General features: G+C 45.1%; 2 protein-coding genes across 2 annotated transcripts in view; both read right to left on the bottom strand.

The window, feature by feature from the left end:
• ghrhrl (growth hormone releasing hormone receptor, like) overlaps nt 1–5,957 on the bottom strand; it is a 28,344-nt gene extending 22,387 nt beyond the window's left edge. The window contains exon 1 of the mRNA XM_036521200.1: nt 5,890–5,957. Within this exon, the coding sequence (XP_036377093.1) occupies nt 5,890–5,940 (51 nt within the window). The 5' untranslated portion in view covers nt 5,941–5,957. The remainder of the gene's footprint in view (nt 1–5,889) is intronic.
• Nucleotides 5,958–8,765: 2,808 nt separating this feature from the next.
• Nucleotides 8,766–27,371, bottom strand: part of fyco1a (FYVE and coiled-coil domain autophagy adaptor 1a) — a 25,793-nt gene continuing 7,187 nt past the window's right edge. Inside the window, exons 7-18 of the mRNA XM_036522569.1 lie at nt 25,427–25,520; nt 20,266–22,686; nt 19,426–19,518; nt 17,721–17,821; nt 16,777–16,944; nt 16,150–16,302; nt 15,364–15,566; nt 14,403–14,559; nt 13,785–13,892; nt 11,879–12,089; nt 11,251–11,360; nt 8,766–11,047 (exon numbers count right to left, since the gene is read on the bottom strand). Coding sequence (XP_036378462.1) covers nt 10,972–11,047; nt 11,251–11,360; nt 11,879–12,089; nt 13,785–13,892; nt 14,403–14,559; nt 15,364–15,566; nt 16,150–16,302; nt 16,777–16,944; nt 17,721–17,821; nt 19,426–19,518; nt 20,266–22,686; nt 25,427–25,520 — 3,895 coding nt within the window. The 3' untranslated portion in view covers nt 8,766–10,971. The remainder of the gene's footprint in view (nt 11,048–11,250; nt 11,361–11,878; nt 12,090–13,784; nt 13,893–14,402; nt 14,560–15,363; nt 15,567–16,149; nt 16,303–16,776; nt 16,945–17,720; nt 17,822–19,425; nt 19,519–20,265; nt 22,687–25,426; nt 25,521–27,371) is intronic.

Raw genomic sequence — 27,371 nt, 5'->3', positions numbered from 1 at the left:
AGTAATACAATTATAGATAACACAGAAGAATTCAGCGTATTAATTTATTTTTAGAAGGTTATGTTTGCACTGCATAAAGAATGTTAATCATTTTAGAGTCCAAGATAGTCACGTTCAACTAATTTACAAACTAATTACACCCGCGCACTATTTAGACCCACTCCGTTATCACGGTGTGTTTTTAAAACTTGCTTTTATAGCTAATCCCCTCTACCTCTCTCAGAAAGGCCAGTCAACATTACACCTGCAGTTTTCAAACTTGCAGAATGGACTCCCTATGTCTGGAGACACAGCTTGGACATCAGAGGCAGCACTTAGCCGCATTTCCCAGGAGCAAAAAACAACCATATTATATAAAGATTACAAATGTTCATATCTCGCATCCATACAAGCCATCCAATTATCTGCTCTCCCTTAAAAACTCTTTGCCACAGAAGCCCACTGTGGATCCGGTTTTCCATGACAGAGAGGCCCGGATTCACATACACACACACACACACAGAGCAGAGGAGCAGCAGCGTGATGGTGAGGATCAGGGCTTGAGTTGTAAACCAAAGGTTGTTAGTACAATTCTCTGATGGACCACTGCAGTTGTGCCCTTATGCAAGGTTCCTAATCGAAAATGCCTCAGTAAATATCTCTCTGTGTGAATGGGTAAGGTAAAAATTGTTAGATAGTTGCTCTAGATAAGAATGTCTACTGAGCAAATATTATGTGGTATCAAGTAGTTGCACTGTGTAGCAAACATTATTGTTCGCAACTCTTGTCAGATGAGTGACAATCATGATCTTTCAGATATATATGTACAGTCTGGGATCTGCTTTCCTCTTTAACACTGACTTGCAAGCAATTCTGAAAGCATATACAGTTTACTGGCATTATGGTCACACAGTCTGATAAGGGTTAGGGATTTTAATCACCAGTTAAATTACACCAAATTTAAATTACATTCAAAATGGCACCAATTGCCACTCTTCTTTTCACTCAGCACTAAAAGCAATGGATTCTGGGTAATGGCCTGGTGCTAGACCCTGTGTATATTGTCACAGATGTTCTATTAAGACCAAATATTCAGCTACTGCATTCCTTCCAATTTCTGTTTAGGAGGTTCCAGTTGGTTACAAGAAGTTCCAGTGCTGTGTGTGTTCCTAGGCTAGGTGTTGTACTCTACCTCACTTGTTGCTTTGGATAATTTGTCTGCCAAATGAATAAATGTAAATGTAAACGTAGACTAGCTATGGTTGTTCTGTTTTAAACCAAGCCCACCCAAGAATGTTCATAGCAAGCCGGCAAATCAGAACGCTTGTAGCTTCTACAACGGCAGGGACAATTTTACATGTACTTTTCTGACATGCGGCAGACGCTCCTATCTGACCGACTCCCAGAAGGTCATGCATCAGGAGACACAAGCGGACACTGAGCTGACTATTCAGTCCATATACTGTATATAAAGAAAGGAAGTGACCCAGGACTGCACATCAGCTCTGGTACAGAACATGGGATTAGCTCCGATCCCATGCGCCCCCCTGGGCATTTTAAGGTTTCAAGCAGGTCTGTGGGTCTTCAGCTGTATTCCTGCTGTATTACAAAATCTGTAATGTAAAATAGCACCATGCAGCTATTCAATTATGCGCTGTCTTGTTCATGCAGATAGTTCTTGGAGAGACATTTTTTCTAATGCTGCTTCTCTTTATGCAGCTCTGTTGTGGAATTGGCAATTGGATATGTTGCGCTTGTTTCATCTCATCGCAACGGCAACCGCTGTGCTCCTGCAGGAGAGCATGGGGCGTAGCGAATGCAATCCTCCGATACACTCACACGCCAGCCACCACTGTTTTTCACACCCAGGGCACTACAGCGAGCTACGCGCCAGCCAGAGGATGGGAGTGGTGTCACTGATGTCATCCAAGTGCCTGAGAAAACACAGGACACCTGAGAGTTGTGACACAAGCCACCCCTGCCCCCTTGCTCCGCCGCTGTAGACTCCTGGAGCATCATCGGTTGATGACGCAGCAGGGATCAAAGTACATTTTAGAATATCAAAGACAAAGAAACTCTAATTTGATCAAAAAAAATCGGTGCTGGAATACGTTATGAACTAATGTCACTGTTCAATAAACATGATGTCATGCTCTGAAACATCCCCCTGCCAAAAGCTGCAATCCTTCCTACCAAAAGCCTGACTGCACGCACGTTCTCTCACTGCCAGATAAAAGTGCAGCGCCTGACACGTCACTCTGATCTCACTCAGGATCTCTAACAAAAAAAAAACTGAAACAGTAAATAAATAAATTAGTAAATAGATTCCTTTGAATATTCGGCTCAGGTTCTTGAGCCTCCTGTTTCACTGAGTGCAGAGGAAACGCTAATGGCTCGTTTCATCAAAGCGACTTCTGGAGAGTGATCACGAGAGCAGTGCACGCAGAGATAGGCTGGCAGCACTGATGTGTGCCGCATTCGGAAAACATTTCTTGCTGCTCGACCCGGAGCGCGCGTGGGAGTCAGGTACACATTCCTATAATCACCGCTTTGAGTCAGTTAAACCCACAGAACCCCTTTCTCTCCATGCTTTTAAAAAATTCACATAATAATACCTGTGATCTGATGTCAGCCCGGGACCAGAGTTACCCTGAGCACGCTTGCCTTCCTGCACTTAGAACTGTGTAAGATTACTGTGTAGGTCACTGTTTGTGTGGTGTAGGTGCACCCAGGGAAACAGGTTGTTCCCTCATTTTTGGAAAATGGATAAAAATGCCATTGAACACATGCATGCATAGAGGATGGCCGAAATTAGATTTCCAAGATCTCCTTAATGGTGCAGCATAGAGAGATGACCACCCCCAGATGTGAGGACACAGCCCCAATGCAGGTCATATACATACAGGGCAACACAGCAACTCGCCACCATCGGTAGGTAATGCTAATAATTATAATAATAATAACGCTAATATTTACATTTACATTTAGTTGCTTTGCAGAAGCTCTTATCCATAATGACTTACATAGGCTGCAATTCTTTCATGTTATCATGTTACCATGTCATCCATTTATCTATTTGTATATTTGTATATCATCTTATTGTGTGTCATTATTGCCCCTTAATGAATTAAATAATACAGTTTGATTAATTAAGATTGCTGTTTGGTTTGTTTCTGAGACTTAGAGCAATTAATTCAACAACCAGTCTGTCTTAATTGAAATATCTGTGCCAGCTTTGTTTGACCATGTAATCCAATTACATCGCTGGATATTTACAGAAGCAATTCTGGATTAAGAGCCTTGCCCAAGGGTACAGCAGCCCCAGTGCAGAATTAAACTGACAACCTTTCTGTTACGAGCCTTGCCCCTTACCGTTACGCCACACTGCTGCACACACCACCCCACACTCTACTTATGGTGGACAAATAAGCAAATTTGCTTAAATTGATGAACAAGGAAGTATCCCATGCTACCCAGACAGGGGTCCAGCGTTGACTGGATGGGAGACCATAAGGGACTATTATCACAGCCAGTAACAGCACTTTAACATCTAAATCAAGAGCATGAAAAACTTCCCCCTGAAGAGTTCCCTGCCAAAAACAGCGTGCTAAAAAAGCATTAGCACAGGGTAAATAATCAATGAAACCAAAGAGCCTGCATGGAAGAAAAAACCCGCACACTTCGGTGGTTTAGTGTCTGCCTGTCCGTGTGTCCGTCTCTCTTTCCCTTTCCCTCCAGCCTCAGGAGTTGATGTTGCTATGACTTCATTGACAACATGACGTCTTGAATCAGAAAATGCCCTTATACTCACCTTAATGCATAAATCTGTCAAAAATCTTTGATGCTCAGAATGAGTCTTACATCATTCTCAAAAAGTCTAATGCTAAGCAAGAGGATTTTTTAATCTTTTTTTTTTTTTTTTTGTTAGCCTATAATGTTGTATTTTAATGATAAGAACTGGTATATTGCTCCAAAATAAACACAGTTTCATATATTTGGTCAAACATAAACATGGGGAAAATTTTCTATTAATTCTTTCTGTATGGAGTCCTTCTTTAGTATGTATACTTTGATTTCCTGAAATTTAATGCTGCTTTCAATATAACTGTAATAGGCAATGTATGTGTACTGAATTTTCAAACAAACAAAGATTCTGGAGGGAGAATTTTTAGGCAATGCATACATAATTAACCAAGCCTACACAAACCGGTTCCATCCACGACTATGAATATCTCACTCACCACTTTGATTCTGCATCAGCTGTTCATGGCATCTCACCTCCACTCCATCCTCCTCCTTTCTTTCCCCGTTCATAATGTCCAAGTGGGGGTGGGGGGGTGGGGGAGGGGTCAACAATCTTGTGGCCAAGTGTGATTTTTCAGACTCCAAGCCAAAGATACCACTACATCCACAACAACAGCAGCATTTATGCTTTTATTGTATGGAAATTCATAGCTACTGAAAAACAGCTGCTGTTGTTCATGTACATGTCGTAGCGCTATTTTTCAGCTTGCTGTTTAACCAGTGATATTTCACTTACTGTCCTGTTCTTACACTCTGTCTTCTGCAGCTGCTGTAATATACACTTTATGCCTCTTGCCATATTCGCCCTAAAGGTGGCTCAGGAGGAATGTGTTGGGTAAATTAATACATGCCATTGTGCTTTCTGAGTCATTTCAGGTCTGATACTGATGGCTGTCTCCCCAGCAGGTTTCCTAACTCTCTTCAAACCACTGACACTCTCACGACTTGGGTGAAGGCTCGGGTCAGTTCTATTAAGGATTATAATTACTACTCAGCAGTGACAGAGCTGGGTTCAAATGAAAGCCTGTACCAATCAAGTGTCTGTTACCCTGAGTTGAGATACCAGACTCTGGACTTGATGGACATATCTTTGATTAACAGGTAGCACACTGTCAATGAGCCCCTTATTGAAGTCTATCTCAACTGAACCACACTAGCTCCAGTGAACAATAATTAATAGACCTCACAGAAACAATATTCAAGAATACAGCCCGCCTTAGTTGGGGGTGAAGTAGTCTTTCTTAGCCAGTTAAATAGCAGTCCCAGTTTTGGGTGGGGAAAAGTGGGCAAGGAGACACCTCGTGACCTGTCTCTCCAGTTCCCAAAGTCTGGGTTCATCTGGGGGCCACTTAGTCAGTTTGTTTCGGAGACACAGATCAGTCTGGTCATCATGTTTATCCACACCCTTCAGGACAAATGAACAAACTTCTCCATGCCACACTCCCTGGTACTAATCATGACCATTATCAAAAAGCAACAATAACAACAACAACAACAACAAACAAGACATAAATCGGTCAAGAAGCAGAAATCAGAATGGCAAAATTCATTATCGTTTTTACAGTAAATCCGCTACTGATCGTCAAGCACATCTAAAGCTCACATTTAGCAATGGGGGGAGGAAGTGATTTTATTTTGCGTGGCTCTGAAAAGGTTAGATTTAATTTCTACACCAAGGGAGAGATCACGTTCTTTCCGCAAAACACAAGACCCCCATCTGACCCGCGTGTTAGCAAAGTCCGATGCTCAAGAGGTTTCATACACTTCAACGAATTACTTTCCTTAATTACTTTTATGCTCATACACAATATTTCCTCGGGTTACAATTATACTCCTGCAAAGCTCATTAATTTAAATTTAATATGCTCCACACTCCACACTATTTTGCTAAAAACTATGATAGCACTGCTGAATCTTCCACACTCAAGTTTGTGAAGAGTATGCACAATTATTCGTGAACTCCACAAAAACTGAAGATACGACTGCTTTACCTTCCCATGTAGCTTGTTGACTGAAATGTTTTCTTTGTTTTATCGGTTATGTTAGTGATATTGCATCCTTCACGAACTGTCATTCGCCACAAACACTAACAGATGAAAGACTTACAGAGGAAGCCAAGCACATCGCGCACAGAACCGCATAGGTGGAGACGCGCATCTTCGATGAGGAGCTGCTGTTGGCTGATGTCTCTCCGTCTACTTCTATGAAGAAGCTGTCTCTGTGAGTCTTCGACGAATCCCTCGCGGACGGAGAGCGAGGTGACGTGTCTCAGCCGCAGGACTCCCTTTAAAACAATTCTCGCTCAGCGGTGGATTGCGTGAGGAGCGCCATGTGATTCTGAGAGGGGAGGGTAGTGCCCCACGCTTTCACCCACAAATTTCTTTATTCATTATATTTTGGTGAAGGGTGGGGATGTTTCTCACATGCGAGTATTTGTGCATTTCCGTTTATATTCACTTTATGTAAGTAATGAATGCGCTTAACAACCGTGCGTATTTAGAGCGATTTACGGTGCATTAGGATACATTTCGCAATGTAGGTGTACAGGTATACAGGTATACAGGTGGATTTTCCCTTAAATTACAAACTTACAACATTCAGCTTCTCGCACCACTTTGCCGCATTGTTGCTCACCAATAGCCAACAACAAATATTTCTAACAAAATTTCTGCCTCAGTAAACTCACTTTTGCACCATTCCATAGGAGAGGAGCAAGCTGCCGCATACTAAAAATGCTATATGAGGGGAAACCGGTCAAAGAGCGCGCTAATCCGTGTTTCCAAAAATCCCGTTCAGTGGGCACATGGAACTCTGGTTCTTATTCCAGTTACGCAGCCGGTTACACACTGCTTCGTTATTTACACACATAGATACTGGTGGCATTTTAAAAGAGTTTGACATTACTGTGTTTTTCCTTTGCAAATGAATGCGTTGTGTGGTCGGAGTGTTTATTTTTAGTTATTGACCTTTCGTGAATTAAATAATTCTTTTTGAATAGTCTCGGGGCTGAGAGCAATTGATTCAACAGTGAAAATTTAGTGACATGTCTGTGCCAGCTTTTTTTAATATCAAGATATTAAAAATAACCTTAAAAAATTCTTTCTTTTGTCTGTTCGCACAAACACATCTCTGACAGACAAGTTTCTACCTTCAAGGACTTGAAGCAGAAGGTTGCAAAGAGGCATCTAAACTCAGTCACAGTTCAACCAACAGCCCAGCCAGACGTAAGGTCAACTGCAAGTGGCTGGGCTGAAAGCCAGCAGGGCAGGAGGCAGGAAAACCCTGTGTGAAGGGTTTGAATATCTGGTTCGTCAGTATGCTCAAGCTTTAAGGGAAGCGTAGATAGTCCATCTGCATCGCCACGGAGTTCTGCTTTCCTGCACTGTGTGCTGTCACTGGAGGCTAACAGGATCAGGGCCCAGTTGACGGGATGAGGGCATTGATAAGTAATAATAATAAATAAATAAATAATTTTTACTTATCTGTGTTGTGTTTGAAAGTGTTTGCAGATCTGTTTTCATAGACATATGTTTTGTAATTTACACCTGTGACGTGTGAGCTCACAAATGGCTTGTCTCCTCTATTGTAAAATAACCTCTTTTGGCCACATGGTGGTAGGTGTGTCCACTACATCCATTCTTCCTCTCTGTAGTTCTAGATGAAGTGATAAAATTGTATTATGGGAAATTTCTTTATGAAGTATGTCCATCCTAAATGCACTGTAACTCACTCACAGAAACTGTGCAAGCATGGAGAGTGAAAAATGGGTCATTACATCACAGCACAAGCAATATGTGGAGACAGCAGGCATTTGTAACGATAGAGTAGACCATTACATTGCACTACATTCTTGTCATTTAGCAGATGCTGTTATCCAGAGCGACTCACATAGGATACAGTTTAATATGTCATCCATTTATACAGCTGGATATTTTACTGAGGCAATTGTCGGTTAAGAACCTTGCCTAAGGCTACAGCAGCCGTGACCTAACCAGGAATCAAAGCAGCAACGCTTCTGTTACAAGCCTTGTTCCTTATCACTATGCTACACTGTCACCCCACAAAAGGTTCGGTCATAGTTATGGTTGTGGTCAAAAATTGACCATGTACTGACCGTACCCTTGGACCAAAGCGGAGCAACAGACAGAAACTGACCGAAGCATGTGACTGGCTGGACAGCTCATAAAAGCCAATTTAGTGTAAACTGCTGGATGGTCCTGCATATGTGTACGGGCCTGAATGTGCATGTGCATGTGTATGTGCATGCATGCATGCATGCGGGCGTGCATGTCTTTTAAGTTCTGCTGCAGCTGCTGAAAAGCTGCTCACAGTAGAGCTGCTATGGAATCATTTGCATGCGTAATTCCATAATTTTCAACTGGAAATGTCAGGGTGCAGGCACATGGCAGGGTAAAGACCAAGTGAGGACTTTGTGTTTCAGTATGGTAAGCTTTACGCACCCATGTACAGTTGATTAGTGTCCTATTTGTACAAGCTTTCATTTATGTTTATTTTATCTAATTATCTGTCTACATATAATGACAGCATATTTAAGAGTATGTTAGGAAAAAAAATTACTTTCCCCCCATTACAATCCTTCAGATGCACAGCCACAATTACAACCACAAACACGCCGTCAACACAATTTATTTAATGGCTAAATTAACATTTACATTTTTTCATGGCTCAACTGACATTTTTATAAGAACCATAACCTTTAAAAACTTAATCAATTACTGCATATTTTCATTGAAGCATTCATAGGATGGTCATCCAATGCCCAGGGTTCCTTAATAACTGATTTAAACTCTCAGAAACATTTTAAAAAGCTTAACGGATTTGCATGAAAATTCTCCCCCAAAAAGTGCAAATTTGGAAAAAAAAATAATGTTGCTTACATTATAAATGCAACATTGTGTGTGTTTTATAAACTACAAAATATATAAGTATTTTATAAATATAATTTCCATACAAAGCAGCGCCCAATGTTGTATAGTGTTTGAATACTGGAAGGAATATAAAAATATGTCAGCAGAACCCTCTGAGATTAAAGGATTCTTGTCCTATTTCTTCAAAGTCTGGAGATGAGGGAAAACATGGCTGACCAACAGTGGTCTACTTGGTTTTACACATTTGGCTTCTATGAGTACAAAAAATACACAAATCCCAAAGATCTGTAGCATTATTATCTGTATTATCATTATAATTATCATTACTGCTGTTTAAAAGTCATCTGAAAAGTAAAAGCATACATTTCTAAAAGCCTGAACTTCACAAACGGTACTAGGTGGGTGTGGTTAGACACTCGTGTGTGGTGAGGACATGTAGGTAGTGAGTGTGATTGCAGTTTTGGGACCGCAAGGCCTGATCACTGCTGCACAGTATCATAGCGTTTGGTGACAGCAGCGTGCGATAAACGACCCGCCTGGCGTTTAGTATGAATTAACCCCCGAAAAGCAGCTCCTCAGTCCACTACTGCCCGGTTTTTTGTATCGAAAGCTGCATGGCTCAGATGGTTACCTGGAAAACCCTGGGAAAAAAGCAAATAGGTGGGTTTTGCCTGAAGGCTGCCAGAGCAGTACACCCACGCCTCGCTTTTGTGGTTAATTTTACGTTAAGGCCTTTTTCCTTTCCGTTACACAAAAGACCTAACAGGAAACACGCAGTGTGCTCCTCAGACGGGTGACATCATCGGAAGGGTTGACCAAAATTACTACCTGTTATCTAACACCTGTCACCTTGTGAAAGACCATTGCATTGGGAGCTTGACAGGTGACAGGAGGTGACATTACCTGAACACAGGTTTGCCATGACTCGCCACACTCCCTTCTCTGTTCCCATGGTTTCCATCCAGCAGCTGAAAGTGCTTCAAAACCCTCAGGAGGGGAATTACCACAACGTTCCCTCCGCCCTTAATGACACAGATGTAGTGCTTTGGATTATATTGCTGACTGCTGTCACTGAAAACAATGACAATATTCACTCAGAACTGAGAGTCTGGTTTCCGCACCCCAGGGGGGGATTTGAGGGCTACCCCTGGTTAAAATGTTGCTGTGATACAGAATCTACATTACCGCACTGCTAACACGGCACCGGACCTTGATGATGGCGTTATCCCCCAGCAGAGAGAGGTGGACTGCATCGGGAGTGACCACAGAGTCCTCTGAAAGACACTACTGGCACAGACCTGCTGGTGCTAATGATTTTCCTGTGTTGTACAAGTAATGTTATAGCAACGTTATCCTTATGTAGTGACTGAGTTATGTCCTTAAAACGTGTTATAACCATGATTCCTCAGTTTTAAAAGCCTTAATTATAAATATTGTGGGAACTGGTGATATAACAGAATACTATGAGTTATAATGTTTCTCAATTTGTTGTTCTGCTATGGAGTAGGAGTGTTAAAACCCAAATTTCTACAACAGATTTTGCAGTGGGGTTTCCTATAAGGTGACCTGAAATCTAAAAACATTTGTTTGGAGATTATTGCTTGCTTCCGCTTTCTCCAAAGCATCGTAACCAATACTGAACAAGTTCACACAGCATCTGAATCCCAACCGCTTGCCGCCCTATGACTGTCCTCGATCATGTCACGGAGGCAGTGGTCACTTATTGCACAGTGGGCCTTAGCTCTAGTGCCACCCAGAGGCTGCCTATGGCTCGTCCATGCCCCAGCTCTGGAGTTTTCAGAGTTTTTCGACATCTCTAACCGTTTCTTGCCCTTACTCGGATGTCATGTGCAATTTAAAAAGTTGTGAGGTTGCATAGATTTTGTTTTGCGTCCATTTTGTTGTCTTTGTTTTGATGAACGCATCGTAATGTGTTTTGAGAGGCATTTGGGTCTTACTTACTCAGCTTTAGCTTCCAGTTACCACCTCCGTGCTCCACCGGTAAAGAACTTGGCAAAAATAAAGAAAAAAACAAAAACAAAAAGGAAAGAACTGTCTTCAGTTACTCTTGTTTTTGTATTTTCTTAAAACTGTGGGTGGTAAATTGAAGCTAATGCCAATGTTTTATGAACAAAAAATATCCCCTCAGTTGTACTTCAATTAGTAACTAACACATGCCAAAACATGATCTCAAAACTAAGATATACACTGATGCTACAGATTTTACACCACAATCTTATACAGAAACACAAAGATGTGGCACCCAGGAAGAGGAGGGGCTAAAGACCTCCCCTCTTGCCTATGGAAAGTCACTTCCATCGTAGATGATTGGCTTCTCAATTGTCAAATGATAGAGGACTTTCTTTGAGATGAATCTACAAAAAACAAGGACAACAAAAACATAATTACCAGCATGAAATAATTCAGACAAGTTATATTTAAAATGTAAAATTATAATAATGAGAAAGCAACAGTGATTATCAAAAAAAAGTTCAGCAGTAGTTGTCAAAAGTCAAAAGTTCAGTAATATAAAATGGGAACAAAGTTTTCAAAGGTAGAAGCTAGAGAAATCCCTTGCCTGGAGAAGGAGTTGTCGAAGATGAGTGTGTAGGTGCCTGGATTCCTGACTTTGAGCTGGCCCTGAATCGTCTCCTTGTGGGAGTCACAGCGAGTCAAAGGGATCAGAACCTGGCGAGGAAACAAGAAACTCTGAATTCCATGTACATCCATCTGAAATAACCTCAGAGGACATAAGTGCAAAGACTGGCCAGAAGGTACAGCTTTCCATTGCTGTCATTAACGCCAGCAAGATCCAGAGGACAAAGATCTGTGCTGCCTGTGTAAAAGCTGCTTTCTGAAATTACAGCTCTATCTGTGATATTGCCTGCTCGCTACCCACACAGCAAGCTGGCAGTTACTGGAAGGCAGCAAACGAATGTATCAAGGGGATTAAAAAAAAACACAAACTAAACAGCCAAACTATTTAACTTTCAACAGATAAGGCTAACAGCAGCACTGCATGTATAGTTTGTGGAATGATTTACAGCATTTTTGAGATAAGATTTACACAGATATGTTTACTGTGCACACATACATAGGATAGCATTTTGTTTTGAAACAAAGATTGTGATTTGGAATGAACTCCTGAAGTACACTTGCATACACATGTGAGAACACACATACACACATGCACATGCGTGGCTCACCTTGGCCTGCTCCAGCGGGGCGTCGGCCGCCTCCCTGTACACCACGCTGAAGGAGATGCTCTTGGGCTCGGAGGAGAAGACCCAGCTGATGGTGTGCCCGGCCTCGCGCACCTCCATGGGGATCATGCTGTAGCAGCTGGACTTGATGAAGAGCTCCCGGGAGGCATCCCCAAACTGTGCAATCTCCTCCAGGGTCAGGGGCACGCTCAGCCTGCAGGGCGCAGCATCACAGTCACGTCAGGGTTTAAATGCACTGCATCACCGTTACACCGACTGCATCACTATCAAACACACTGCATCACCGTTACACCGACTGCATCACTATCAAACCCACAGCATCACCGTTACACCGACCGCATCACTATCAAACACACTGCATCACAGTTACACCAACCGCATCACTATCAAACACACTGCATCACCGTTACACCGACCGCATCACTATCAAACCCCCAGCATCAAAGTTACACCGACCGCATCACTATCAAACCCACTGCATCACCGTTACACCGACCGCATCACTATCAAACCCCCAGCATCACAGTTACACCGACCGCATCACTATCAAACCCACAGCATCACAGTTACACCGACCGCATCACTATCAAACCCACAGCATCACAGTTACACACGACCGCATCACTATCAAACCCACAGCATCAAAGTTACACCGACTGCATCACTATCAAACCCCCAGCATCACAGTTACACCGACCGCATCACTATCAAACCCACTGCATCACAGTTACACCGACCGCATCACTATCAAACCCACTGCATCACAGTTACACCGACCGCATCACTATCAAACCCACAGCATCACAGTTACACCGACCGCATCACTATCAAACACACTGCATCACAGTTACACTGACCGCATCACTATCAAACCCACAGCATCACAGTTACACACGACCGCATCACTATCAAACCCACTGCATCACAGTTACACTGACCGCATCACTATCAAACCCACAGCATCACAGTTACACCGACCGCATCACTATCAAACACACTGCATCACAGTTACACTGACCGCATCACTATCAAACCCACAGCATCACAGTTACACCGACCGCATCACTATCAAACACACTGCATCACAGTTACACACGACCACATCACTATCAAACCCACTGCATCACAGTTACACTGACCGCATCACTATCAAACCCACAGCATCACAGTTACACCGACCGCATCACTATCAAACACACTGCATCACAGTTACACTGACCGCATCACTATCAAACCCACAGCATCACAGTTACACACGACCGCATCACTATCAAACCCACTGCATCACAGTTACACCGACCGCATCACTATCAAACCCACTGCATCACAGTTACACCGACCGCATCACTATCAAACCCACAGTGCCACACTCACATTGACCGCATCACTATCAAACACACAGTGCCACACTCACATTGACCGCATCACTATCTCATGCTAACTATACAACCAATAAACGCATAAAACAGTAGCTCTGCATCTTACAGAGATATTGTTAAATTCACAGCCACTCAACCAGCAGTTACTTCTAAACCCAGAGCTTTGCAATTACACCAACAGAGTTACTCTTAAATCCACAGCCTCATAGTTGCACCACAGTCAGGTAATACCACACACACAACATCACAAATAAACCCACTGTGTAACAATCAAACCCAAAGCGTCACTACTGACCCCACATCGTAACTATCAAGCCAACAGCATCACTATTAAACTCATAGCATCTCTGATCAACAGCACACCAAAAGAGTCACTATCAAACCAACGGCACCACTGTCAAATCCACAGCCCCCCTATATTATGCAGCAGGCTGGTATAATTCACGATGTGGGGACTTAAACTCTACCCAGCTGGTGAGCAAACAGTATGGCATAGGGTTAAGACTCACGTGAGTTCTCCAGATTTGAGCAGGTATATCTCAGCGTCCTGCACGGTGGCCATCAGCTCCTCGGGGTCGTCAGGGATTGTGTCTCCTCCTGTGCTGGTGCTTGTACTTCTGATTAACCATAACAGCAAAAGGACACAGAAATGTTCTTATACTATAATGTGTACACGTGTGTTTGTATGAGTATTTTTGACTGTGTTCTAGTGTTATAAAGTGTATGTGTGTGTTTGTGCGTATGCATATATTTGTGTATGTTCTTATATTATAAAGTGTATATGTGTATGTGTGTATGTTCTTATAAAGTGTATATGTGTGTTTGTGTGTATGGACATGTTTGTGTATGCCCTTATAAGGTGTATGGTTGTGTTTGTGCATATGCGTGTGTCTGTGTATGTTTTTTTAAAGTGTATCTGTGTGTTTGAGCGTATGGATGTGCTTATGTGCATGTGTGCTTGTGTGTATGGGTGTGTCAGTGTATATGCGTGTGTTTGTGTGTATGTGTGTGTGTTTGTGCATACGTGTGTGCTTGTGCGTGTGGGTGTGTCGGTGCATATGGGTGTGTTTGTGTCTGTCTGTGTGTGTTACGCAGCCTGCTGCGATGGGTCAGCTGGTGGGACTCACAGCTCCGCGTTAGCAGGCGGGCCCCTCGTCCCCTGGTCCCTCTCTGGAGAGTCTCCTGTGGTCTGGGACAGAGAGTCGCTGTCGTAGATCCCGTTCACTTCCTCCTCCGTGATGATGTCAAAGGTGCCATCGTCCGGCTTGTGAGACGGGTCTGTCACTGCGGCACAGGAAACAAGAAACAGGAAACAGGAAGTCGTGAACCTGTCCCACTTTTCGCGTCACATGGTGAAAGACTCCTGGTCATGTTTCTTCCTCTCCTGTTCTATGTTTCTTTCGGCTACACATGTCTTGGCTGTGCTGTTTTGTTGAAAGTAATGGGAGCATCTGGACTTCATTTAATAAAGAGAGTATCTTGTGTTAAGACTGAGGCTCCTCTACCACCCTCATGTTTAACCAGCAGTACACATAAAATACCACAGGCAGACCTCAGAAGGGCCTCTGTCAGGAACAGGCTGGTTGAGTTCTCACAGCGCTCAGAAATGTAGCTTCTTCACCCCACTACCTCCATGAGTCTGTCCCATTAGCACTAGAACAGGGTTCTCAAGGAACCGAAACACCACTGTGGGAGGCTCCCTGTTTGTGCTGATGTCAGAGTGTGCTGGATGCACTTGCTGTTCGGTGAAAATACAGAGATCTCTGTATGTAGCAGATGCATCATCATGTATTTGCTTAGGTGATGGGCAGTGATGATGAATTCAACAGCCTCCAATGTTTATCATTAAAACTAAAAACACTGTTGGTGATTCTGTTTACCAGTCCATAACCTCACAGATTGTTGTACAATCCTACTACTGTTACTGTGTGTCTGTGTGTGCAAGTGTGCATGTACCAGTGTGTGTTTGTCTGTATGTACAGTACATAAGTGTGTTTCCGCATATAGGTGTGGTGTGCGATGTGTTGATTCTGTACATACGTTTGCATTTGTGTGCACGTGGTATCAGTCTGCTGGCTGTCTCCTCACCTGTGACCCTGGGTGTGGGCGTGTAAGGGGCGGGGGCGGGGCCAGAGGGCGGGGCGTGGTTGCCCAGCTCGGCCTGCGTGAGGCGCTCCACCACGGCGCTGTGCTGGGAGTAGCAGTCGCGGCAGCAGCGCTCCTTCTTGCCCCCGTGCTTCGTCATCACAAAGTTGTTGCTGCAGTAGTAGCAGAAGATGCGTCCGCACAGCCTGGGGATGCCACAGGGAAAATGCTTTCAGGGCTGAACACACACACACACACACACACACGTGTCTGTGCAATCTTAGCCCTGTGTGTGAGACACTGGCTATTGTTCACATCCAGTGAATAGTGGTATCCTTGTTTGTGTAACGTTTCGTGTTCTTTTGTTCTATGCCCTTCGTGCTTGACTTCTGGAATCACTTTGGAAAACAGTGTCTGCTAGACACGTAATGTAACGTGAAATGTAGTCATCTTGTACATGGCTGTGGATAAGAGCATCTACTGGATGCCACAGTGTAAATATGTCATTAAAGGCATTCATCTTGTGCATTGCTCTTGACAAGAGTGACAACATGTAAATGTAAACGTAAAAATAAATCTTTCATGTCTCTGCCAGAACATCTGGCCCCTATTTTCAATTCTAACAGCATTCACAGTATCCTAAATTCTAAGAACACTCACAGTGTTCTAAATGCTAACAGTATTCACAGTAATTCTAAATTCCAGCAGCATTCACACAACTGAAAAGGGTCCATGTGAACTTCTATGACCCCTGTTTGTTGCTGTTTTTGTTTTGCGGCCCACTCTCACCTGCAGTGGTGCCTCCGCAGCAGCCAGGTGAACTGGCTCTGGCAGCCCAGGCAGTGGGTGGCCTCTTTGTCCACCAGCCACCACTGCTCCTCCGCCCGCAGCTTCTGCTCGAACTCCAGCGCGTCCGACTTCTGCCACAGAGCGTCCTTATCCCTGCAAGGGGTACCACACGGTTAGAGCCCTCACAGCTTAGGACCCGGAAGGAGATGGGTTTGATTCCTCGGTGGCGCTTACTACCATTTTACTAAAATTTTTCACTGCACGCCAAGGACAAATTTGTGTTAACTGGATGAGTAAAGGCGTGTCTGAGGTGATTCTGCGTTTCTGAGAGGGCCTGGGACCAGCGAGTTGAACCGATCCTAGAGAACTGATCCTGGATGCAGATTTGCACAGAATGAATCACATGTGGGGGAATGCTGGATCGGAGGTGTAATGGCATATTAACGCCCGGACGGTTTTCACCACCTGGTAATTTCTTTAGGGAATAAAATGCCCCTGATGCTGAACTGACAGCCACTGACAGAACTGGCTGCATACAAAGTCTGTTCTGTCCTCATTAATGATGCGACCGAAACACACACTTGCTCGGGAAAATGGACTGTGCAGACACAATGCAGATAAAGGCACCTGATGAGCTCGATGAGGCGCTCCTCCAGATTGGTCTTGGTTCTGCACAGGTCATCTACCTCGGCGGCCATCTTGAGGGCGTGGCTTTGTTTTTCAGCCAGGGCAGTCTCGAGCTTTTCCTTCAGCTCCTCGCATCCTCTCTTTGCTAACGATAGGTCCGCCTCAGCTCTGGTACAGGAGGGAAGCAGGAGAGGGAGAGAGAGGGAGCAGGAGGGTGGAGGATAGAACAGAGAGGGAGCCGGACAGTGAGAGAGAGTGGAGAGGCAGACGGAGAGAGGAGCAGAGGGGGAGAAAGAGAGAGAGAGAGAGAGAGAGAAAGCAGAACAGAGAGAGGGAGGAAGAGACAAACAGTCAAGCAGTGAGACACAGAGAGAAACAGCACTCGGGGGGGTCAATAACTCTGCCTGTCTAGCGACGAGGTTACACACTGTGAGGCCAAGAATCACAAATAAAACAACATCATATTAGTAACTTTTACACCAGACAAATCAATATGCCAGAGACAGAGAAAGTTCTGTTCTTTTATGCTTTTTTAGTGTTATTATTTCACGCACAAAAAACTCCTGTCAGATCTGCACAGTGTGTCTGTAAAACTCTAGAATACCACACAGGCAAATGACCAGCAGAGATGGGATGAATGGCTTGTTTTCATCATTATGACTTCATTTTGTGACACAATACTGTATTGTCCCATTATCTATGCACTGGAAATTTCCATGTTCCAGTTCCATGTTAGAACTGTTGATTTAATTCATTTCAACTAACCATGAACAGTCTGCGTCCAACTTTTCAATCAACACAATTAAAAGGTGTGATGGAAAATTTTGGAAAAAATGTCAATTGACTGAAAACAGGTTCAGGTCTAATCACTTCAATCTTTGGTCCAGACTTCTAGAGCCAAACGCTCTCTGAACACCGCGTGCATGTGTGGTTTGACCTCTCACCTTTCCAAGTTTTCCCTCAGCCGCTGTAGCTCCTCCTCCTTCTGCTGCATGGCAGCGTCGTGCTTCTCTCCAATCAGCCGGCAGTTCTCCCCGTTCACGGCCTTCAGTACACACAGAAAGAAAAGCCTTTAAACAGACTGCTGTTTATCATGCTGCCACGTGTTGAGAACAGAGAACAGAGACATAAATGGGCTGTCTGAGGAGACAAAGGCTAACTGGCTAACTTAAATGCATCACATCCCAACTACTAAAAGGATTTTTAAACGCTAATTAAGAACCAAAAAGGAACATTAGCGGGAGGTCACTTGACCATTCCGACCTTCTTCCATTTTCAATCTGACTCTTCCCTATAGAAACAGAGTTGGGCACCTCGTGACAAAGAAGACCGAGAGCCACACTATATTAAAGCTGATTGGCTGACCGACTCTGGTTAGACAGACATGCACAGTGCACTATATATATATATATATATATATATATAAAACAGACACACACACACACAGAATGGAAACACCAAATAAAAAAATGAAAAAGGACATATTAAATAACAAAAAGCATATTTTGAAGTTCCTAAATCACAATTAAAAAATAGTTTTTAGTAAATAGTGTGTGAATGGTGTTGTGGTCTGACACTGATGCTCATTCAACTTGAATGGATACACTTCTGGTTGCTTGTGCTGGAAGTTGCTCTGCATAAAAATGTTGCTAAATGATCATAATGTAATGTAATAACTCTTATGTTTCTGCCATAAAAGATGTCTTAAAAGTAGCGTTTTAATATGTGAGTTTCTAAATCAACAAGAGAGACCTAACAGATTTCAAAATAGGTCAAACAGTTGGTGACAGAATTGCAGGTGCATCAGCCAAAATTATTTAATGTGTCAAGTGGAACAGTCTCAACAAAAACTGTATGTTGTGAGCTTCATAAAGTTGATATTTATGGCCAGGCTGCTATTTGGAAACTCCTTGAACCAAGGCCAATGTGCAACAACACATAACTTGGTGTAATGAGCACAAAACCCAGACTTATGAGCGGTATATGCAAGTAATAGGGTCTGATGAATTGTCTTTTTTTCCTGCAACTGGATGGATTTATGTTTGGAGAAAGCCAAAGAAGCCTTCAATCCATAGTGGCTGCTCCCAGCTGTTAAAAATGATGCTTGATCGGTTATGGTATAGGCAGTCATCTTGTACAAGTCATTGTGTCTGATTATTACTCTGCAAGGTACAGTAACAGCAAAGGACTGAAGCAGCTTTGAAGTCAAAGGATAGTCCAACACCTTATTAGTTAATAAATATAATAAATATTCACATATTATTTGGCATTTACAGTATTTTATCTATCCTCACTATATGTTCAATCTGCTGCAGGATTGCGTAAGCTGTGAACCTCTTCTATGGCAGCCTCTGTTAAAAGGGTGCTGTTTGTTAAAAGGCTTTGGTAAAGCTCTGATAGGGGTTGAACCTGCAATCTCGCACCATCTGTGCTGTGGAGCTCTAACTGCACTAATGGAAGGATTCAAGGAAAGTTTTTTCTTTAACTCAGCTCAGTACTCAATCACAGCCTCAAGTGATGTTCTCTGACAGAGTTCAGCTGGGGTGAAAACCAGCATCACAAAGTGGTCCCCGGGTTAGGAAAGACTCCTCTGAACACAGGACCACTTGACCTTTGACCTTTTTTCCTGCCCTGTATGACATCACAAACCTCCAGATCAGACACTCTGGTCTCCAGACGAGACACCTTCTCTAGCTCTGCCTTCAGCTGTCCTTGAAGAGACACCACCTCCTCACTGGCAGTCTGAGGGAAACAGGGGTTTTAATTTTAAGAATAAAAGTAACACTCATAGCTCAGTTAATCTGACTGCTGAAATATCGAGAACAAAGCCTCTCTTTTTATGATTTCCGTGGGTCCTTTTCACAATTTTTAAGTGAAATTGAAATTTCAGCTGATAGGTTAAATACAGACATGGATAGATCTAAAGAATATAGGTAACTATATTCAGAAAAGATGCACACCCACTGCGTTTTTCAGAGGTGAGACTAAAGACTGAAATGTTTCGCCATGCAGCCTTCTTCAGTGAAAAGATGGAGAAAGTCATGTAATGTCAGTGTGGGAGTGCTTCTGAAAGCCTTAGTCAATGGGCATAATGATTATTTTAATGAGGACCAATCGGAAGTGAGCTGTCTCCATGCAGACTCCACAGTGCAGCCTACAGGAGGGGCCTTGCAATTACGCCCACTTTCCCCATCAGCCTTCTCAGCCCCCACACAAACTGCCCTGTGCTCTGCTCATATCAGCTCAGTTTCTGCACTGCAATCAAGATGAAAGTGAGTACACAAAATAACATGATAATTTAAAAAAGGGAAATGACTCTAACTGGTGGTGAAGTAAGTTTTCCAAAGTAAATCGAGCTTTGAGACGTCCAGATTCCACTTTTTAAAAGATCCATGTTGAAGTACGTTACCCCGATTAAAGGAAATAAGGAACAGAAGACGTACTGCTTCTCCATCAGTGTTTCAAATCCCCCCCCCCACACGCCTTTACCTTGATCTGATTCTGGTAGTTCATGGCCTCGCTGCTCATCTGGAACTTGACGGCAGCGATCTCCTCACGCGTTGACTCCCGGAGGCTCTGGGCCTGGGTCTCCGCCCGCTCCAGCCTGCCCTGGAGGTCCTGAACCGTGGTTGGGAGGTTCTCTGCCCGGCCCAGGTCCTCCTGCAGAGCTGCGTTCTCCTCCCTCAGTGTGGCCATGCTGGCGGTCAGCCTGTCCATCTCCCGGGCCCCTTCCTCCTCCACCTCCCGCAGCCGCGCCGAGACGTCCGCCAACTTCTGCCGCGCCTCCTGGTTCTCCGAGGTCAGCTTGCAGACGGTGATGCCCAGCTCGGCCATCTCCATGTTGGCCCGGTGGAGGCCCTCCCTGGCCTCCGCCACCTCCAGGACCAGCTTCTCGTTGCGTTCCTTCAGAGAGGTCAGCTCCTCTCTTGCAGAGTTGGCCTCGGAGACCAGGTCAGCCCGGGCCCGTTCACCCTCCGCCCTCACGACCTCCTCCTCCAGCCTGCAGTGCTGCAGCTCCTCCAGGTGCCCACGGTTCAGCTCCTCCAGCCGCCCCTGTAGCTGCTCCGTCAGGACCTTGAGTTCGTCCCGTGAGGCCTCCGCCACCTCCAGCCGCGCCCTCACCTTGGCCTCCTCATCCCCAGTGCTCTGCAGCTTGGCCCGCAGCTCCAGCACCTCCGCCTGCAGCCTGGAGACCTCCTTGAGGTTCAGGTCCAGCTGGGCCTCTACCAGCGAGAGGCGGGAGGTGGCCTCCTGTGCCTCCTTATCCCCGGTGCCGCTCCTCTCCTGCTCTAGCACCTCCACCCTGGCCTCCAGCTCCCGGCAGCGGCCAGCCTTCTCCCGGAGCTGCTCCTGGAGGTCGGCCTCGCTCTTGCGGGAGGCGGCCAGGCTCTTCTCCAGCTCGGAGATCTGGGCGCTGATGGTGCGCAGCTCGGCCTGCATGGAGGACAGCGCCCCCTTGACAGTGGCCTGCTCCTCCCTCAACTCCCGGTTCTCCTGCTCCAGCTTCTTCAGCGCCGCCTCTGAGAGCTGCCTCTGCAGAAGCGCCCTCTGGCAGGCCTCCTCCAGCCGCCGGTTCTCCTCCCGCAGCCTCCTCTCCTTCTCATCCACCGTCACCTTGGCATCCTCCAGCTGGCCCCTCAGCTGCTTCTCCAACGCCCGCAGGGCGGCCAGCTCGCCCTCCAGGGCCGCCCGGCTCTCTGTCAGCTCCCTCTTTGTCTCCTCGTTCCTCTTGACTGTCTGGAGCAGCTTGCCATTGAGCTCCATCAGGCTGGCGCACTGGGTCTTGTACTCCTCCATCTTCTTGCTCTGGTCTTTCAAGCTTCCCTCTAGCTCGGCCACACTGCCGCTCAGTGCGTCCCTCTCCCTCCCCATGCTCTCCGCCTGCTTCTCCAGGTCCTGGACCCTCTTGGTGCCGGCGGACAGCTCCTTCTCCTTGGCCCTGAGCTGCTCTGTGATGTCCTGGAGCTGGCCCTCTAGGGAATCCTTCAGGCTGCCGTACCTTTGCTGGAGCTCCTCCTTCTCCTCTTGCGTCCTCCTCTTCAGCTCCTCCGCCTGCCTCTCTCGGGCCTCCAGGGAGCTCTGCAGGACCTGCAGTTGCATCTGCAGGTTGCTGGCCTCCTTCTCCTTCAGTGTTAGTGCCCCCTGCAACTTGTCCGCACCATCATGCAGCTCCTCGGCCTGCTCCAGCAGCCTGGCTCTCTCTTCCCCAGCGGCTGCCGTCAGGGCGGCCAGCCGGGCCTCGTTATCCCTCAGGACGGCCTCCTTCTGCCGCACCTCCTCCGCGAGCCTGTCTGCCAGCCGCGCCCTCTCCTCTCCTGCCTTCAGGGTCTCCAGCTTCTCCCGCTCTGCCTCGTTCAGCTTGTCCAGCAGGTCGTGGATCTTCTGCGCCGAGTCAAAGTAGCTGGCGGTCTGTTGGCCCTTCTCGCTCAGCACCCCGTCCAGCCGGGCCATCAACTCCACGTTCCGCTGCTCGGCCGTGGCCAGCTTGGCCCGCAGGTCGCGGGAGACCTCCTCCCTGGCCTGCTCGCCGCCCCTCAGGGCGTCCAGCTCCTGGGCCAGGGCCTGCGCCCTCTCGCCCGCCTCGCCCGCCTCCCGCCGCAGCTGCTCCAGCTGCCGCTGCTTGTGGGCGGAGTCCTCCTCCAGCATGCGCAGGCTCTGCTGAAGCTGGCTGAAGGCGCCGTGCGAGGCCAGTGCCACGTCCAGCTGGGCCTGCAGCTCCTCCACCACCCGCCGCAGCTCCGTGCCCTCCTCGCTCATCTGCCGCACGCGCTCCAGCAGCTCCTGCTGCTTCAGCTCCGAGCGGTCCAGCTCCAGCCGCAGCTCGTCCACCGTGCCCACGCCGGGCGGCTCGCCCGACTCGTCCAGGAGGCCGTGGCCCAGGTCCGGGCTACAGGGGAACTCCTGCGCCTGCTGAGAGAGACATGGTGACAGAAGGAGGTTAGAAGAGCCAGCAGGGTCAACACGGCGAGACAGTGGGGACAGGGGAGTTAACATAGTTAGAAGAGATAGAAAGAATTAGCTGGGTTAGCGCGGTTTGTTGGGTTAGTGGGAGTAGTGGAGTTAGCAGCGTTAGCGGGAGTCAGCAGGGCTACCCAGGTCAGCAAAACTAGCGGGGTCAACAGAATTTGCTGAAGCAACAGAGTTAGCAGTGTTAGCAGAATTGCTGGGGTTAGCTGGGTTAGGAGGATTAGCAGGGTTAACACGGTTTGCCGAGTTAGTGGGGGTAATGGAATTGACAGGGTTAGCGGTGTTAGCAGGATTGCTGCAGCAAACTGGATTAGCAGGGTTAGCACGGTTTGTCGAGTTAGTAGGGCTAGAGGAGTTAGTGGATTAGCGGATTTAGTAGAGTCAGGATTGCTGAGGTTATCTGGGTTAGCGAAGGTGAGGGGAGTTGGCCAGGTTAGTGGGATTAGCAGGGTTGGGCTACTTTGCTGGGATAGCAGGGGCAGCCAGTGTTAGCAGAGTTATTACAGATTCTTGGATTTCTTTATACAACTAATACCTATACAGGGCCCAGGCAACTGTGTAAACTAACTTAAGACAGACAGAAAGACATGATTCAGATTTAAATTTAAAAAATGTACCTGAATAGCTCACATTCCTGAATACTGTAAAATGAGCTGTTCAGACAAGCTCTAACTGGAGTAAAGCAGGGTTGTGGGTTATGAACCTAAGACCTACTGGCTGCAGTTCTCTCAGATCTGATTCACTCTGTGCTGTCACTGTATCCTACTCCAGTGTGATCCATTTTAACAGATCTACCGCTAGTTTTAAATAACTAAATCACACTACAGGCTGTGACTCAATTTATGGCACACACTGATTTATAGTGTTTAGAGATGATATAAACTGACATCTAGAGGAAGTCCAAATAAAAATTATGGAAAAAGTAGAATTAAAAAAGGGGTTGTATCACCTGTGTGAAAAAAAACATGCTTTCCATTGAAATAACGCAAGTAATTTTCAAATAAATGTTTGAAAACTACTATAACAGTGCACATAAACATGTCTGCTCATTCTGTTGCACCCATGTAATTTATCTGTAATCATTATATGCAGAAATGCATGTATGTACTTATTGTTTTTAATCAGCATGCTCCTTATGATTGCTCACTGTCCTTTTATAGAACCAAATGATTCAGGCAGCAAAGCTTTATCATGATTTTAACAGTGGTGGGGACCCTTTTCTGGACTTCGATATTCAAGCTGCTGGTTATATAGGTTGAGCGAATTCGTTTCCCCTACATATTACCCCACACTGCTGCTGTTTCAGAACTGTAGCTGGATGGAGGGTTAGCTGTGAGTACATGCCGTGAAGTTTACCTGTGAGCAAACTCGGAAACCCAGCGGAATCCCTGGCCATCTTAAGTCACAGTCAACTGCTACCACTAGGACTGATGTTTATTTTATGTGTAGTATTGCAATGTAATTTGGATTCTGTGTTCTAGTGTACTTGGCTTCTGTTGCCTAGTCTCATTGCACAAGTTAACTGGTGGTAGGGCTCGAACGGCGTCATGTTCACACTCACTGGTCTGCAGTGTTAATTTTGGCATCTGATTTTTGGCGGCTTTTGATTCAGTCTTTTGACTAAAATGCATATTAGCTTTTGTCACATTTTAGTCTTTTACATTATTATTAGTTTTAGTCTAGTTTTAGTTGATGAAAACTATAGAAGACTTAGGAACTCCTAGCTGTAGCCTAAACTTGATGTGTCATGCACTGTATGCTGTATAAAGATGTAATATGTGTCTTTTAATATGTAATATGTGCACTGTGGAAGGAATATGACTTATTCTTTGGCTGTTTGTCAAATAGATCTGACATTAATTCAAAAATATTCTTTTGCACTCGGTTGTTTATTATGGACAATATTTCCACTGACTTTGTCTTAAAGTGAAGGACCTAGCTCAGAACAAGCTCAGAACTCAGTGTTATTGTCAATAGCGCTAGTGATGTAGATACAATTTCTCCATAAATCGGCTCTTTTTTTTCTTCCGAGTGTTCCATTGGCGGGGCAGCCCGACCTGGACCTGTATATCAACCAATCATAAGCATGCAGTACGCGATTATGGGTGTTTTGTAAAGTGAGTGCCTGCACGTAATCTGATTTTTAAAAAATATGGTAGCTAAATTGCTTGTCCATTCGTCTGTCTCTGAGATCGTTTCATTATTATTTGTAAATGAAAATTGTGTTATATTTTGTCACAATTTTTATTTCCAAAGGTACATTTTTATTTCGTTATCATCTCATATTCGTCATGGAAGAAGGTTCGTTGACGAAAATTTTTCGTCATAGTTTTTGTCAACGAAATTAACACTGCTGGTCTGTGAGTGTTGTTAGCCTGGTCTGATACTGTTCCTCATTTAACGTGAATGGATACACTTTTGTCGTATTGTTTTGGAAGTTGCGCTGGATAAGAGCATCTGCTAAATGCATGTAATGTAATGCGATTAAGTGTTGATTGATCAGCGATTGCTGCTTAGAGGTTTACCTGTGAGTAGGTGCTGTTGATTGGAAGTCAGTGATCACAGGTTTACCTGTGAGTAGGTGCTGTTTGATCAGGAGTTGGTGATTAAAGGTTTATCTGTGAGCAGGTGTGTACCTGTGAGTAGATGCTGTTTGATCAGGGGTTGGTGATTAAAGGTTTACCTGTGAGTAGGTGCTGACTAGGCTGTTGATGCTGGAGCTACGGCTGGGCGGTTTCCACATGTGAGCAGGCGAGTTGGCTAATCCCAGGGTCCTCCTGCAGCACAACACACACGGTCACACATGAACACATGCGGTCACACATGAACACATGCGGTCACACACGCTCACACATGGTCACACGTGATCACACATGGCCCCACACTGACATACGGCCACCGTGATCGAAAGGACCTGAGCCTAAAATCACTGTGCCCGCTCACTGGTCAAAGCTAGCCAGCATTCAGCTCCAAAATAAACAATTCAAGAAAATATAACGCTGACACTAACATTTCAGCAGTGCCAGTATCATAGACAATGGAATCTCCAGTGTAGTCTGGTTTTTGAGCTTAAACTTCCCTGTGCAGAGAAGCTGTTTTTTTATTCTTTGCAGTAGTATCTCTGGTCTCAAAGCTGAAGAGGTAAAACAGCCATTACGATACATTATCATTAGTCATTACTGTGATGTTTCATCATGCCATTTCTTACATGAACGAGACCCATGCAAGACTCTGTTGAGTTACACTTTATTTACTGAGACTATAAGCACACAACTACATAGAAGTGGTTATGCATTGTCTTACATCATCCATCAATGAACTACACTGGCGCACTTCAAATACTACAATTACCGTCCATTACCCTTAGTCATTATGCTACATTATCGTTATTACACATTTCTGAGACAAAGCTCTCCTTCAGAACGCACTAGCTGGGGTTCTTATGGAAATCATTTTCAATTAAGCATTATGGGAACATTGGATCAGAGGGACCGCCTACTCTTTGCGAAAAGTTCCACTGAATGCTTACTGACCACAGAGAGTGTGTTTAGCGTCACATCCAAAAGAGCGCTCCAGTAGCAACACACACCCTTTTCTGTATTTGGGCATTGGTTTTGTACCCTGTCCACCCCCTGCTGGTCCACAAACGTTATTTTCCTCAACCATTTGATCTTACCAAGACCAAGCGTCGACAATGACTGTGTCCCAATACTAAGTCAGCTGCCTGCTGCCTGCATCCTCAGAAGTGAGCTCCCTTATAAGGTAGCATCCTAACGGAAAAGAGACCGAAAGGCGACGAAATTGGGACACACTTTGAAGGCAGGATGACGTCATAGATCGTTTGCGTCCCTGGAGAGAAGATTAGTTTAGCGTTCATGTAACTAAATAAGTAGCCACTAGATCAGTTACTTTTTTCAATTGAATCAGATTATCCTGTTAAATATTTCAGTACCTGTAAAAGACTTCACCTTTGTTCCATGGACAACCAACCTGCCACTACGTTAGCTAGATAGCTAGCTTTTTCCATTGGAAAGTAATGAGATTACTAGCAAGCTAGGTAGCTAGATCACAGAAAGCTCTCCGAGGCTTAAAAACATTATGTACATTATTCCAGTGTATTAAATAATTACAATGTATTTTTTTAGATATAACCGCAACAAATTATTGAATTCACTGTATACGGACATTTATAATAGGCTCCTCTACAACCACCGCATCTACCGCTGTGGTGTTTTCAGCCGCCATTAACTTAACGGAAGTTGAGAAGCCTGAGGTAATCACAAAGACTTATGGGATACCCTACCTGGCGAAGGATACATCGGATGCTGCCTTAAAATTTAACCAAAATAAGGCACCTTAGAAGGGTGCATTTTATGATGACTTCAGTTTGGGACATGCCTATGAAGGGCAAGTGTGCAAAATTGTGAAAATAGTGAAAATGCTCCCTTTAAATGCTGCCTTCTAAGGCAGCTGATTTCATATTGAGACACAGCCAATATATTTCACACTGCCAACCCCTCTACAGAAAGCAGTACACATGCATTGGAGAATGAAATTAAACATTAGCTACAAAAGGCAAAACTGACTTCCCATTAGAGGCAACCCTCTCTGATGGAAGTATTCTTGTA

The sequence above is a fragment of the Megalops cyprinoides genome, chromosome 2 (assembly GCF_013368585.1).
Source record: "Megalops cyprinoides isolate fMegCyp1 chromosome 2, fMegCyp1.pri, whole genome shotgun sequence".
NCBI classification, from domain to species: domain Eukaryota; kingdom Metazoa; phylum Chordata; class Actinopteri; order Elopiformes; family Megalopidae; genus Megalops; species Megalops cyprinoides.
The sequence above is the reverse complement of the archived record's forward strand: the minus strand, read 5'-3'. Positions and strand labels throughout refer to the sequence as shown.